The sequence below is a fragment of the Salvelinus fontinalis genome, chromosome 2 (genome assembly GCF_029448725.1).
Source record: "Salvelinus fontinalis isolate EN_2023a chromosome 2, ASM2944872v1, whole genome shotgun sequence".
Taxonomy (NCBI): Eukaryota; Metazoa; Chordata; class Actinopteri; order Salmoniformes; family Salmonidae; genus Salvelinus; species Salvelinus fontinalis.
The window spans coordinates 85,594,785-85,609,718 of NC_074666.1; the positions used below are offsets into that span (position 1 = coordinate 85,594,785).

General features: G+C 41.7%; 1 protein-coding gene across 1 annotated transcript in view; it reads right to left on the bottom strand.

Annotated features, from left to right (window-relative positions):
- The window catches only part of LOC129830011 (G patch domain-containing protein 8-like), a 37,020-nt gene extending 27,537 nt beyond the window's left edge, over nucleotides 1-9,483 (bottom strand). Inside the window, exon 1 of the mRNA XM_055892167.1 lies at nucleotides 9,397-9,483. Coding sequence (XP_055748142.1) covers nucleotides 9,397-9,441 — 45 coding nt within the window. The 5' untranslated portion in view covers nucleotides 9,442-9,483. The remainder of the gene's footprint in view (nucleotides 1-9,396) is intronic.
- Between the last annotated feature and the right edge of the window lie 5,451 nt (nucleotides 9,484-14,934).

Consider the following 14,934-nt stretch of genomic DNA (forward strand, 5'->3'; position numbering starts at 1 on the left):
AGGATGCAAAAATGAGGCATCCTATTTGTATGAGACAGGGTCGTTGACCTGAGGACGACATCACAAGATGAGTAATGAGCGTGTCATTCCTTCCAGAAGGTGGGTGTTCTATACAGTCTCTGTTCCCAGACAAGACACATTACCCCTCAAAGCAGAGGCAGCAGAATGGCACATGAAGGTCACCTTGGAAAGCAGATGCGATTTCTCTTTGACCTTCAACCTGCTGAGACTGCCTTGTGTCTTCCAGTCATTCAATGTTCTTTCAATGTGTTCAATTAGACTGACTGAAAGCCACTGTTCCAATGTGTTCAATAATACAGAGATCTGGAGCCCCTTATCCTTTGCTCTGAGTATATTTGAGGCTTGGGTCATGCTGCGGTACTGACTTCATCAAATGGTTCTAGACGACTGAGGTAGGGCTATACGTTGACCTTTTGTTACGAGGAGCATGTGTGCGCCTAAGTTGAAAAATGTTTGCGCACCCAGAGAAATGTAGGAACACAATGACAAATATTTGAGTAAAATCGTGGCACTGTAGAGCCCCGTGAGGCTTATTGAGTTTAACACACAACCTCAGAGGATCCATCTCTAATACCTTTTTATTACAGAACATCAAGCCTAAGTGGGTTAGAACCTGCGGGACGTCTTCTGATGAGACTCTGATGCGCTCTGAAGTCTGTAGAGGCGGCCGCCAGCAGCAGTGACTGTCTACTCACCTACTGAGTCTACTACCGCTTCATCTTTACAACTGTGGGATCCACTGAAGAACACAGATACTAGCCTAACTACAATAGATCACGGTATTGTAGCTCAAACCTTCAGGGCAAAACAAGGATTCAAATCAAACGGATCACCTGTTCCCTTATTTCTAACCAGACAACATGATTTCTACCACAGTAAAGCTTTACATGAGATCCAAGGATGACACTAGCCTGACCGATTTAAAAACGGGTACAAACAACCCTCAAACCGCTGTCCGAGCCCACATTAAACGGGTCATTATTTCAGTTGGAGGGCAAGCTGCATCAGTATGTTTGTTTTGGAGAACTCTATTAGGGAGAGGCAGTTCCTTAGAGCGAAGGGAGGTGGTTATTTACCATTTGGGACACACCACTCTTGATTTTCTGAAGTGATCAGAATGCCTAATGTGTAACCAGCTGCAGCAACAATCTTCCCACTGCTGCCTGCTGGTCCTCTCTCATCTCCCCTCTGTCTCTTGTCTAATTTCACCACTCACAAAAGCAAAATAAATATTGTGGCATTAAAAACAAATAAACATCAATCTAAACTTGTAACTGAGGGTTTCCGCTACCATTGCCTACACTGAAATGGATGCTTCCCTCGAATGACCCCACATTAGGGGAGGTCTGCTGCTCAGACCGAGTCTGATGGTAGAGACATAAAAGAAGAGAGACTGGGTGGCTGCCCTGAATACTGAGCAGTATTCTCTGCATAGTGTTATAACATGCAACATGCCTGAGCCCCAATGACAATTTAGTCTAAATCAATGGGCTTTCTATGAGATGGGTGGGATGAGACTATGTCTGTGTACACAGGCTGAAGTTAGACCGACTGTCAGTGGATCTCTGGGTGTTCCATGTGCAGTGTTGCTTGGCAGCGGGCTCTTGTGTAGACCAGGAGAGAAACACCTGGCGAATACTGAGCGACTGGGTATCCTGGACTAGAGATAGTTACATATTTTGATATTATTTTTGACAATACATCGTATCTACAATATCGCAATATTATTTTTGCGCTAGTTGGCTGTACCTGCACCAAAACTCCAGTAAAAAAAATATATAATAATTGAAATCGCAATGCATATAGAATCATGAGAATCACAATACATATTGTATGGGCACCTAAGCTAAGTATTGTGATAGTATCGTATCGGGAGGCCCCTGGCGATTCCCAGCCCTACTAAGTAGCGTAACATACATACATCATCATCATCTAACAAGAGTTAACAAGCATCATAAAATCACTTAGTTTCAAACCAATGGAGCAACTTTTTAGCCACATGACTCAGAAGAACAGTGTGCTTCCACACTCACAAGCAGACCCCATCTCACACGCACTGGAACATATGCCCTGCTCTAGGACTCCCCACCAGAGAGCCAACACTTTCAGCAGGAGCCAGTAAGGCAGCCATACATGGGCTCTGAGGTCCCCACTGGAACACCCAAAACCTGGATGAGGTGTTTCTGCACCCTGATCACATCATCAATCCGTTGAAAAGCGCAGACGGCTTCATTGTAAATCAAACACAAAACATTTCCCTCTCAAAAACCCAAGTGCTGCAGAGTTTGCATGACAAACATGGGTCAATCGGGGCATGAATGCCCAGTCTCATTGTCCTTGCTCATCAAGCCACCCTCCCCAATTCCCCCTCATACTCTTTAACGAAAGGGGAAAAAGCTGGCCTCAGCAGCATGTGAGGAATGAGCTCCGACCAGAAAAGGCAGATTGGTAAGTGCCACACTTCCCCCCCGGGGTCTATTCACCAGAACCATTCAAGCCCATAATCCCAGTATCACATACCATCCAACCACCACAGAGTTGATCAGGTAGGGGAGTATTGGAGGTACGATAGACAGCTTGTTCTGTGCTCTACATTCATAAAAGAACAATTGAAACCCCTCATTATTTCTGGGAAATCAAGCCAACAACTGCATCAAGAGAGAGTGTTGCAGTGTTGAGGTAGTGTTGTTCTAATGGGAGAAAATAACAGACTGGGTGTCTGGGCACAGCTAGGAGAAACCCACTATGATGGAACCCAGGACAGCAGAAAGTTCACAAATTCTTAGAAACCTAGAGTGTTTGGAGAGACAATAGATCATGGAAATGCAGAATGCTCCAGAGGGAATGAAGGCAGCAGAGTGTGAACACTGACTGCGACAGTTTGAGACGGAGCAGTATCACGGCAGCAGACTGGCTTGGCTCTGGCTGTGTGAGGCTGGGCCGACCTCACGCCTCTGTCTTCTGCTCCTCACAGGAGGTAGCGTGGTGTGAGGAGGCCTCATTGGGCCTCTGGCTGGCAGACTGCATGCTGGGAACAGCTGGTCTGGAGCAATCTTCACTGGGCTCTGAGGCCACACAACAGACCGTGTGTGCTGGTGCTGCCTCTTCTAGTCCTAACCCCCCCCCACAGCAGCTGCACAGGATGCCCAGCCACAAACACAGATCTGTAGACACCATGAGAGTGGCCAGTGGCTGTCCACACTAAAACAAAGATAATATTCTTGAAGTGCTGTTTCTGGTCCAGAAAGGCTGACGACCATGCTGACCACTAGGTAACCAACAGTTTGGAAATAGAAATCTCCTGTAATTTCCTTGTTCTACATTCTTGATCTGGTATTTTATCTTGGATCATTCAATCAGGTCTTGGATGAGGGCAGCGTTAAAGAGCACCCAAAAACAAATAGAAAACTTCCCGTCCAAAAATAGGTGCCGCCATCACTTAGGAAAATAAGCCCCTAGTCTCATCTGTCAAAATGTCTTACGGGCTGCTAAAAACACTCAGGAAATGTGTCAAGTTAGACATGGCTTAAATAAAAACAAAATTGATCACAGGCTTATAAATATCAGAACACACCAAAGAACAAACAGGGATAAAACAGGGCAGTTAGCATAACATGTTCTAAGCCTCATTAGGAGAGCAGAATTCTGCTGGGTTCAGCAACGGAAGAAGAAAACCAGTATGAAACACAAACAGCTTTTCATAACAAGCATGAGACAGGGACATGACTGATGTGTCAGTTTTGCAGACGGTTAGATTTGCTTGCAAGGGCATGTGAGAGCAGAGCAGGGAGATTTAGGCGAGTTAATGGGAAACGTTCAACATTCAATTGCACAGTGTAACCTACAGTGACAACCCCCCAATCTCTGCCTTCTCTCACACCCTGCAAAAGAGAAGTGTTGGCATGAATATTTAAGAAACATCTTGAGCTAAATTCATTCATTCACCAAATAGGCCGCAGGTATTTGAGATGGAAGTATGCCACAGACATTCATTGGAGGACTGAAGGGCAAGACATAATTCATCACAGACGCAGCCAATAAAAAAAGTCAATGTAGGCTATATCAAAGCTCACCATTTAATCATTTTCTGTATCACGAACACCTTATATTTGCAGAGTTCTATTACATTGGGACCTAGCAACTAGCGAGCATTGCTGACTGTGGCAGGACTCTTTTGGAAACACTTGCTCTCTGACAATGAGAACTCAATGAACAGAAAACACCATTCAGTGTACAATAAACTGGTAGTATACATCCATGGCCCTACTTTATGTAGCCTAGTAGTTTACTTTACTATAGGGTGGTGACAGAGCAACACTTTGGCCTCTGCACTATCTATGGGCACCATATGAAAATAATGACTGTACTTTCCATTACTGTATACATAATCCCAGCATGTCACTTGTAGACATCGCACACATTTCACAAGAGTTTGAGTGTTTGCTACGGTCAAGGACAAGTGTGAGTAGCAGACAGCCAAAGCTGCTTGTGGGTAGACAGCTTCAGCTGCCCACAAATACAAGCATAAGGACATATCGATGCCAACACCAACTAAAGTAGGGTACAGTAAAACAACACAGCCACGAAGGCAAGCAGATCTTTTGCCAGACCCAAGGGAATTAGTTTGAAAAATATGTAGGTTATCCCAATTTGACGCATTGTAACGTGATCATTGCAGTGTTAGGATGCCAAAATATAAGAAACTGGCACAGGATATGCACATTTTTGACAGTGCAGTAGCCAGAGCATGCAGCTCCCCCAGGACTGCATGCAGAAATATCTGCCCACAGAGAGAAGCACGAGATGGAACTTAACTTTCTAGAGCAGTGGTCACCAACCAGTTGATTGCAATCTCCAAGGCATTCCTAGTAGATCGCCAAACATTTCTGCAAAAAACCCAACTATAAAGCCTATTAATTTTTGTTTTGTTGTCTCGGGCTGTTTGCGGTATGTGCACACAATACAGCTGCAGCTGCCCTGCGAGCCGGGTAGGTGAACTGTTGCCATTTTGAACCATTTCATGTGTCAAAGTACAAACTCTGCCTTCCTGGCGGGCCCAGAGAGCAAATCAAGTGCACTATAGGCCTAACGCTGGCCAATCGGATGGCTCAGATGACCATGTCTGCAGAGACGTAGCAGGCATAAAAGAAAGCTACAGCAAAGTTGATACTATAAGAATTCAAAATGTTTAAAACCATGACTAGAGAGAAACTATCAACGAATACAGCAAAGAGCTGCTGTTTTCATGAGTGAGTTCATGTTCAAGTTCTTACTCTGCACTATCAACATGTTGTATTTAACACTTTTAAGCCATAAAATTCAATTATTCCTATTTCCACTCAGCGCTACAACAAGTACTGCAGCAGTAGTGAATGAGTAGGAAAATTGATCTATGGCACTTTGGCACTTTTTGGATAGTGGAGGAAAGGGAAAGCGAAGGGATGTTGAGAGTAGAGGTCGACCGATTAATCGGAATGGCCGATTAATTAGGGCCGACTTCAAGTTTTCATAACAATCGGGAAATCTGTATTTTTGGGCGCCGATTTGCAGTTTTTTTATTTTTATATATACCTTTATTTAACTAGGCAAGTCAGTTAAGAACACATTCTTATTTTCAATGACGGCCTAGGAACGGTGGGTTAACTTCCTTGTTCAGGGGCAGAACGATAGATTTTCACCTTGTCAGCTCAGGGGATCCAATCTTGCAACCTTACAGTTACCTAGTCCAACGCAATAACGACCTGCCTCTCTCGTTGCACTCCAACAGGAGACTGCCTGTTACGCGAATGCAGTAAGCCAAGGTAAGTTGCTAGCTAGCATTAAACTTATCTTAGAAAAAACAATCAATCATAACCACTAGTTTACACATGGTTGATGATATTACTAGATATTATCTAGCGTGTCCTGCGTTGCATATAATCTGACTGAGCATACAAGTATCTAAGTATCTGACTGAGCGGTGGTAGGCGGTAGGCAGAAGCAGGCGCGTAAACATTCATTCAAACAGCACTTTCGTGCATTTTGCCAGCAGCTCTTCATTGTGCGTCAAGCATTGTGCTGTTTATGACTTCAAGCCTATCAACTCCCGAGATGAGGCTGGTGTAACCGAAGTGAAATGGCTAGCTAGTTAACACGTGCTAATAGCGTTTCAAACGTCACTCGCTCTGAGCCTTCTAGTAGTTGTTCCCCTTGCTCTGCATGGGTAACGCTGCTTCGATGGTGGCTGTTGTCGTTGTGTTGCTGGTTCGAGCCCAGGGAGGAGCGAGGAGAGGGACGGAAGCTATACTGTTACACTTGCAATAAAGTGCCTATAAGAACATCCAATAGTCAAAGGTTAATGAAATACAAATGGTATAGAGGGAAATAGTCCTATAATTCCTATAACAACTAAAACCTAAAACTTCTTACCTGGGAATATTGAAGACTCATGTTAAAAGGAACCACCAGCTTTCATATGTTCTCATGTTCTGAGCAAGGAACTGAAACGTTAGCTTTCTTACATAGCACATATTGCACTTTTACTTTCTTCTTCAACACTTTGTTTTTGCATTATTTAAACCAAATTGAACATGTTTCATTATTTACTTGATGCTAAATTGATTTTATTGATGTATTATGTTAAAACAAGTGTTCATTCAGTATTGTTGTAATTGTCATTATTACAAATAAATAAATAAATAAAAATCTGCATTTTTTGGTCCTCCAATAATCGGTATCGGCGTTGAAAAATCATAATCGGTCGACCTCTAGTTTTAGAGGCAGACCCTCAGTTTGCTGCTCTCTGCCTCCACTGAGACTGACCAGATTGCAGCCACCATCAGCTCAGTAAAATAAAAAGCTAATTATTTAAATGTATGCTCACTCAGCTGTGCTTTAAAAGTAATCTATTACCGACCGATGTGATCATGTAGCCTACCTAAATTTTTAACATAGATATATATATTTTTAATGGCCCCAACAAGAACAATGCACTGGCAGGGAAATTCAAGCAAAGCCAATATGTGGTGATAATGTATTTGGCCTATAGCTTACGGCACAAGCCTCATTGCTACAGTACTGTTTTTAAATCAGTTAATTTTGCAAGGGTTTACATTTAAGTCATGTTAGATCTCAGGTTGCATTTTGACTCAAAGTGATCTTGACTCAGAAAAGGTTGGTGACCACTGTTCTAGAGTTTTCCCTGTTAACACTATCAACATTGCCCTTTACTGTGGCAAATGTGTTCAAATCAATGCAATAGCCAATTTCAATTCAACATACCGAAACAAAACAAACTATGCAAGAGATTTTGTTGTAGGCAAAATGCATCGGAGTAGGATTCTATTGCATTGACACACACTACTCTGCCCGTACTCTACACAGACCGGTACGGCATAAACAATCAGAGCTGCAGTAGGCCTATACGCAATTAGACCATTGACATATGGATCTGTGCCATTTACTTTGAACTGGACTGTGTTTGCAGCATGAGCGGTCGTGAATAGATGCGCTTGTTTTGAGATCAAAGCTAGATCTGCATGTAGCCACATTTTGTTCATATCCTTTGCTAGTTAGTGAGTTATTAGCTCAGTCATTTGTAGTCAGCAATAGGGGAGTGACTGCTTCCTACAAGAGAACAAAACGTGTACATTTCTAGACATCTTTGAAACCTGAGTCAGGTAGAGCTTTATTTATGTCTTAAAGGGGCACTATTGTATTTTGAGACAGGCTTGAATCAGCTAAGTAGCCAATAGGCAGAGGGTAGCATAACTTGTCTGATGATCTGTAATAATGGTATGGGAATAATAATGCATTTTGTAAAGTGGTTTCTTGGATCAAACACAATATTTTCAGTCACCTCCTTGTCTGAAGCACAAGTTGATAAACAGGTTAATGTATATTTATTTTCAAAAGTCTCATGGAATGAAGGCCTACAATGAACACCAGACATTGGCTGCTACTGTAGGCTGAACGATAGAACAGCTATTTCCATGTTAAAATGTTATGGGATGCATTTTCTCCATTGTTTTGATGGTAGGCCACTCTGGTAGGACTACATTATGATCAAATAGCCATAGTAGCCTACATTGCCACTGTTAAAATTGTAATTTAAAGCAGGTACAGCAGTGTTCACAGTAAACACGTATGGGAAGTTGCACAGAATTCTCAAGAAATTTTCACAAAGTTCAAGAAATTTGCTCAGAGCTTAAAAACATTTTAGGGAGCATTGCTGAAGACCACAACATAATCACTGACATTTTCTATTCTAAATACTCTATGTATTCACTGGCAACAGCGGCCAAAATTACACACTGGAAGACCAACAGATTATAAGGGTGACGTCAGTCACAGGCATAAACTGGACAGGACACCAACTCAACCCCATCCTGTCTTGGGTTTCAGACAAGCTAAGCAATAAGCCAACTAATCTGAATACATTCATTGCATATGGTGAGGTTAATAGTTAGTGGTGTGGTGCTGCCAGCAATACAGTTAAAGTTGTAGCCCATTAGATGTAACATGCCAAGTAATGAGTGAACTAGTTGGCATAACTGGTAAATCCGACATCAGCAGAACAAAAGCAAAACACATACCCAGCAATGTCGAGCAACTGAGACGGGAATCCGCTGACCTTATATGTACCCTACTAGTAGCGAATACATTGTGGGTGCAGGATTCACCAACAAGCGGCGTAGCTAGCTACAATAGCTAACTAGCTGCAAACGATACATGTAGTTAGCGCTAACATTACACATATTATTCTCAACTCGCCCGAACATTCGGGTATGGTATGTAGTTCCATGGATGGTGGCTACAGTACAGTAGAACCCATGTTTCCTACGTACGAGCTCTGACTTTGCTGATAGCTACAATGAGGAAAATGTTAGTATGACTGTGATGCGTTTGTCCCACCTAGCAAGCTAACTTAACATGAATGCACTAACTGTAAATCGCTCTGAATTAGACCGTCTGTTAAATGTACATTGTCATTGTTGTCATTGTCAGCAACAACAATGTGACAGCTAGCCAGCCAACTAATGTTAGCTAGCCAGCCAACTAATGTTAGCTAGCTCGATGTAGTTAGCTCATTTCCCCAAGGTCACTCGGTTCACTTTGTCAAAATGACTAATATTATTTTGTATCCACTAAGCACGTGCTTAGAATTGGTAGTTGTGGGTTCAATCCATTGCTCGCTAGCCAAGACGAGCTCGAGAGCAATGCAACTCGTCGAACACTGGACTATCAAGTTGCAGCTAACTAGCCTAGCTAGCATACCTTTGAACCTATTACAGATTCCTGATTCATTTCAAAATGTGTTATTAAGGTGCACAATTATTCTCGTGATATTATTTATACTATATTGTGTTTAGTTGCTAAATATTTGATTAACATTACCTGGAAATCACGTTCTTCGTTGAACCTAGAAAATCTGTCAGCCATTTTCTGTACGCAGCAGCTTCTTTCGTCTCTCTGAATGCTGGACTTGGATACGCCTACTGAGTTACCAACAAAGCAACTGTCCAATTGTAACTCGCAAATGCTTTGATTGACATATACTTTGAAACAATGTAGCACATTTGTAAAATAGTGTAACTTGTTGTTATTAAGTGTGCCCAAGCATAATAGCTGGTTCATAAACAAGCAACGGCCACCCTCATATGACAATCTAGGTCATTTAGTTTAGACTACATTTATACCCCACATAAATGCCCACTCATGTACACTTTGTTAGATTAGAAATATTATTATTTACTTTCAGCTGTCGAAAGAGAGCAGTAAGCTATACATTACATTATTACTTTGTTATTACAGCTCAATGGGAGACAATGCATTTCCACAAGCTCTACCTGGATAACAATTAAGCTAGGTTCCCATGCCATCTCGTGGCCATACATTGAATAGCGCCAAGGCCACACAGATCAAACAGCATTTAATTGTCACATGCTTCAAAAACAACAGGTGTAGCCTAACAGTGAAATACTTACAAAAAAAAACACCACATGATGAATAAATACGCAATGATACAGAAGCTCGGATATATCTATTAGGTACCATTACCGAGTCAATGTGCAGGGGTATGAGGAAATTGAGGTAGATATGTACATATAGTTGTGTGTACGTGTTATGTGTGAGTGAGCGGTGATGCAGACAGTCAACATGCTCTCAGTGGTGCAGCTGTAGAACTTTTTGAGGATCTGAGGATGTCAAATCTTTTCAGACTCCTGAGGTAGAAGAGGCGTTGTCATGCCCTCTTCGACTGTGTTTGGACCATGATAGGTCCATACTGATGTGGACACTGAGGAACTTCAAGCTCTCGGCCTGTTCCACTACAGCCCCATCGATGTGAATGAGGCGTGTTCGGCCCTCCATTTCCTGAAGTCCACGATAAACTCCTTTGTCTTGCCCACGTTGAGGGAGAGGTTGTCGTCCTGGCACCACTCTGCCAGGTCTCTGACCTCCTCAACATAGACAGAGAAAAAAGCTGAGAAAATATGTTTTTACTTTAAACCCAGCATGACAATTACTAATCTCAACTATTTTCTGCTGTACAATGGACAGCCACATCATATTTAGCTTACATTGATTGGAGTGTATTGTTTTTGGTATCTTTTAGTTGTCACAGCCATTTTGCACATAGATGATTTTATTATGTTGAAATGTTAAAGTTGAAATGGTGCTAGAATAGTGGAGGCAGCTCCTGAATTCTTTGCGACTTAAATGTGGTAGCCTAACTCTCCATGGTTCTAAAATCAATAGTTGTTTTGTAGTCCGAAAATGTCAGAAACATTAACTTGCATGTTGTAGGTCATGTAACTGTTTGTTACATGCAATATGCTTTGTGGACTTCACCTGACAGTGATGATGAAACACGTGGTTGATTTTATTCTGCCACTGCGCCATTTTACCCCTTGATCACACCAACAGTGTCATTGCGCAAATTGGTACGCAGCATCCTCTGAATATGTGTGCAACAAAAGTTCAACATTCACCTTCTGCTACCATTTCTGTTAAGTTACACTTCGATCACACCGACAGCATCATTGCATTTTGGTACCCCAGAATTACATTAATTTCCAATTAAATGCTGTTTGCCTTGAAGCATTGCGTTGCATAGGCAGTTATAGTGCGTTTGGTGTGGTGCATAAGTTGGAATCTATGTGTCAAACTGTATACATAGACGGTTTGACAGAAATGGTAGCAGAAGGTGAATGTTGAACTTTTGTTACATACATATCCAGATGATGCTGCATACTATTTTGCGCAATGATGCTGTCGGTGTGTTCAAAGCATTATACACATACAGTTTGACACATATGTTTGATAAATCCAACATATGCACCACACAGAACACACTGCAACTGCCTCTCCAACACAATGCTGCAAGGCAAATTAAGCATTCCACTGGAAACGAATGTACTTCTGGTGTACCAAAATGCAAAGATGCTGTCGATGTGATCGATGCGTTAGCATCATTGCATTTTGGTACACCAGAAGTACATTCATTTCCAAAAGAACGCTGCGTTTGGCTTGCAGCATTGCCCTGCAGAGGCCGTTGCAGTGTGTTCTGTGTTGTTGGATTTATCGAATGTATGCATCAAACTGTATGGTAGTGGGCTTGACAGAAATGTTAGCAGAAGGTGAATGTTGAACTTTTATTGGACACATATCCAGATGCTGCGTACCATTTTCCGTAATGAACCTGTAGGTGTGATCAAGGCATTAGGCCTATATACAGTTGAAGTCGGAAGTTTACATAAACTTAGGTTTGAGTCATTAAAACTCATTTGTCAACCACTCCACGAATAACTTGTTAACAAACTATAGTTTTGGCAAGTCGTTTAGGACATCTACTTTGTGCATGACACAAGTAATTTTTCCAACAATTCTTTACAAACAGATTATTTCACTTATAATTCACTGTATCACAATTCCAGTGGGTCAGAAGCTTACATACACAAAGTTGACTGTGCCTTTAAACAGCTTGGAAAATTCCATAAAATTATTTCATGGCTTTAGAAGCTTCTGATAGGCTAATTGACATCATTTGAATCAATTGGAGGTGTACCTGTGGATGTATTTCAAGTCCTACCTTCAAACTCAATGCCTCTTTTCTTGACATCATGGGAAAATCAAAAGAAATCAGCCCAAAATTGTAGACCTCCACAAGTCTGGTTCATCCTTGGGTGCAATTTCCAAACGCCTTAAGGTACCACATTCATCTGTACAAACAATAGTATGCAAGTATAAACACCATGGGACCACGGAGCCGTCATACCGCTCAGGAAGGAGACACGTTCTGTCTCCTAGAGATGAACGTACTTTGGTGCGAAAACTGCAAATCAATCCCAGAACAACAGCAAAGGACCTTGTGAAGATGCTGGAGGAAACAGGTACAAAAGTATCTCTATCCACAGTAAAACGAGTGCTATATCAACATAACTGGAAAGGCAGCTCAGCAAGGAAGAAGCCACTGCTCCAAAACCGAAATAAAAAAGCCAGACTACGGTTTGCAACTGCACATGGGGACAAAGATCATACTTTTTGGAGAAATGTCCTCTGGTCTGATGAAACAAAAATAGAACTGTTTGGCCATAATGACCATCGTTATGTTTGGAGGAAAAAGGGGGAGGCTTGCAAGCCTAGGAACACCATCCCAACCGTGAAACACGGGGGTGGCAGCATCATGTTGTTGGGATGCTTTGTTGCAGGAGGGACTGGTGCACTTCACAAAATAGATGACATCATGAGGGAGGAAAATGATGTGGATATATTGAAGCAACATCTCAGACCTCAGTCAGGAAGTTATAGCTTGGTCGCAAATGGGTCTTCCATTTGATTCCATTTGATCCAGACTCTAAGCACACTTCCGAAGTTGTGGCAAAATGGCTTAAGGACAACAAAGTCAAGGTATTGGAATGGCCATCACAAAGCTCTGACCTCAATCCTATACAAAATTTGTGGGCAAAACTGAAATAGCGTGTGCGAGCAAGGAGGCCTACAAACCTGACTCAGTTACACTAGCTCTGTCATCAGGAATGGGTCACAATACACCCAACTTATTGTGGGAAGCTTGTGGAAGGCTACCCGAAACCTTTGACCCAAGTTAAACAATTTAAAGGCAATGCTACCAAAAACTAATTGAGTGTATGTAAACTTCTTACCACTGGGAATGTGATGAAAGAAATAAAAGCTGAAATAAATCATTCTCTCTACTATTATTCTGACATTTCACATTATTAAAATAAAGTGGTGATCCTAACTAACCTAAGACAGGGGATTTTTACTTGGATAAAATGTCAGGAATTGTGAAAAACTGAATTGAAATGTATTTGGCTAAGGTGTATGTAAACTTCCGACTTCAACTGTATAATGGTGGCATGGCATATGACAGGGATCATCTACTAGATTCAGCCTCGGGATGATTTTTTCTTGAGAGGATGGTCGGGAGGCTAAACATAACTACAAATAATTTGTAGACTGCAAATTGACTGCAAGAAGCCCTCAAAAATATGTTTGACTAAAACATGATCATTTCAAACCTTTTTTACATTTGTATATGATCACATCGTGTCTCTCTATTACACGTGGACATACTTTGGAACAGATTTATTCATTGAAAATCACTTGTTTTTTTTTACAGTATTTTATGTCCAACAATGAAAATTCCACCCACCAGAAAATGTATAAATATGTACAGTACAAGTCAAAAGTTTGGACACACCTACTCATTCAACAGTTTTTCTTTATTTTTACTATTTTCTACATTGTAGAATAATAGTGAAGAAATCAAAACTATGAAATAACACATATGCTATCATGTAGTAACAAAAATAGTGTTAAATCAAAATACATTTTATATTTGAGATTCTTCAAAGTAGCAACCCTTTGCCTTGATGACAGCTTTGCACACTCTTGGCATTCTCTCAACCAGTTTAACCTGGAATGCTTTTCCAACAGTCTTGAAAGAATTCCCACACATGCTGAGCACTTGTTGGCTGCTTTTCCTTCACTCTGCGGTCCAACTTATCCCAAACCATCTCAATTGGGTTGAGGTCGGGTGATTGTGGAGGCCAGGTCATCTGATGCAGCACTACTTCTTGGCCAAATAGCTCTTACAGAGCCTGGAGGTGTGTTGGGGCATTGTCCTGTTGAAAAACAAATGATAGTCCCAATCAGCGCGAACCAGATAGGATGGCGTATAACTGCAGAATGCTGTGGTTGCCATGCTGGTTAAGTGTGCCTTGAATTCTAAATAAATCACTGACAGTGTCACCAGCAAAGCACACCCACACCATCACACCTCCATGCTTCACGGTGGGAACCACAGATGCAGAGATCATCCGTTCACCTACTCTGCGTCTCACAAAGACACGGCGGTTGGAACCAAAAATCTCAAATTTGGACTCATCAGACCAATGGACAGATTTCCACCGGTCTAATGTCAATTGCTCATGTTTCTTGGCCCAAGCAAGTCTCTTCTTATTATTGGTGTCCTTTAGTAGTGGTTTCTTTGCAGCAATTTGACCATGAAGGCCTGATTCACGCAATATCCTCTGAACAGTTGATGTTGAGTTGTGTCTGTTACTTGAACTCTGTGAAGCATTTATTTGGGCTGCAATTTCTGAGGCTGGTAACTCTAATGAGCTTATCCTCTGCAGCAGAGGTAACTCTGGGTCTTCCTTTCCTGTGGCGGTTCTCATGAGAGCCAGTTTCATCATAGTGCTTAATGGTTTTTGCGACTGCACTTAAAGAAACTTTCAAAGTTCTTGAAATGTTCTGCATTGACTGACCTTCATGTCTTAACGTAATCATGGACTTTAGTGTCTCTGTGATTATTTGAGCTGTTCTTGCCATAATATGGACTTGGTATTTTACCAAATTGGGCTATTTTCTGTATACCACCCCTACCTTGTCACAACACAACTGATTGGC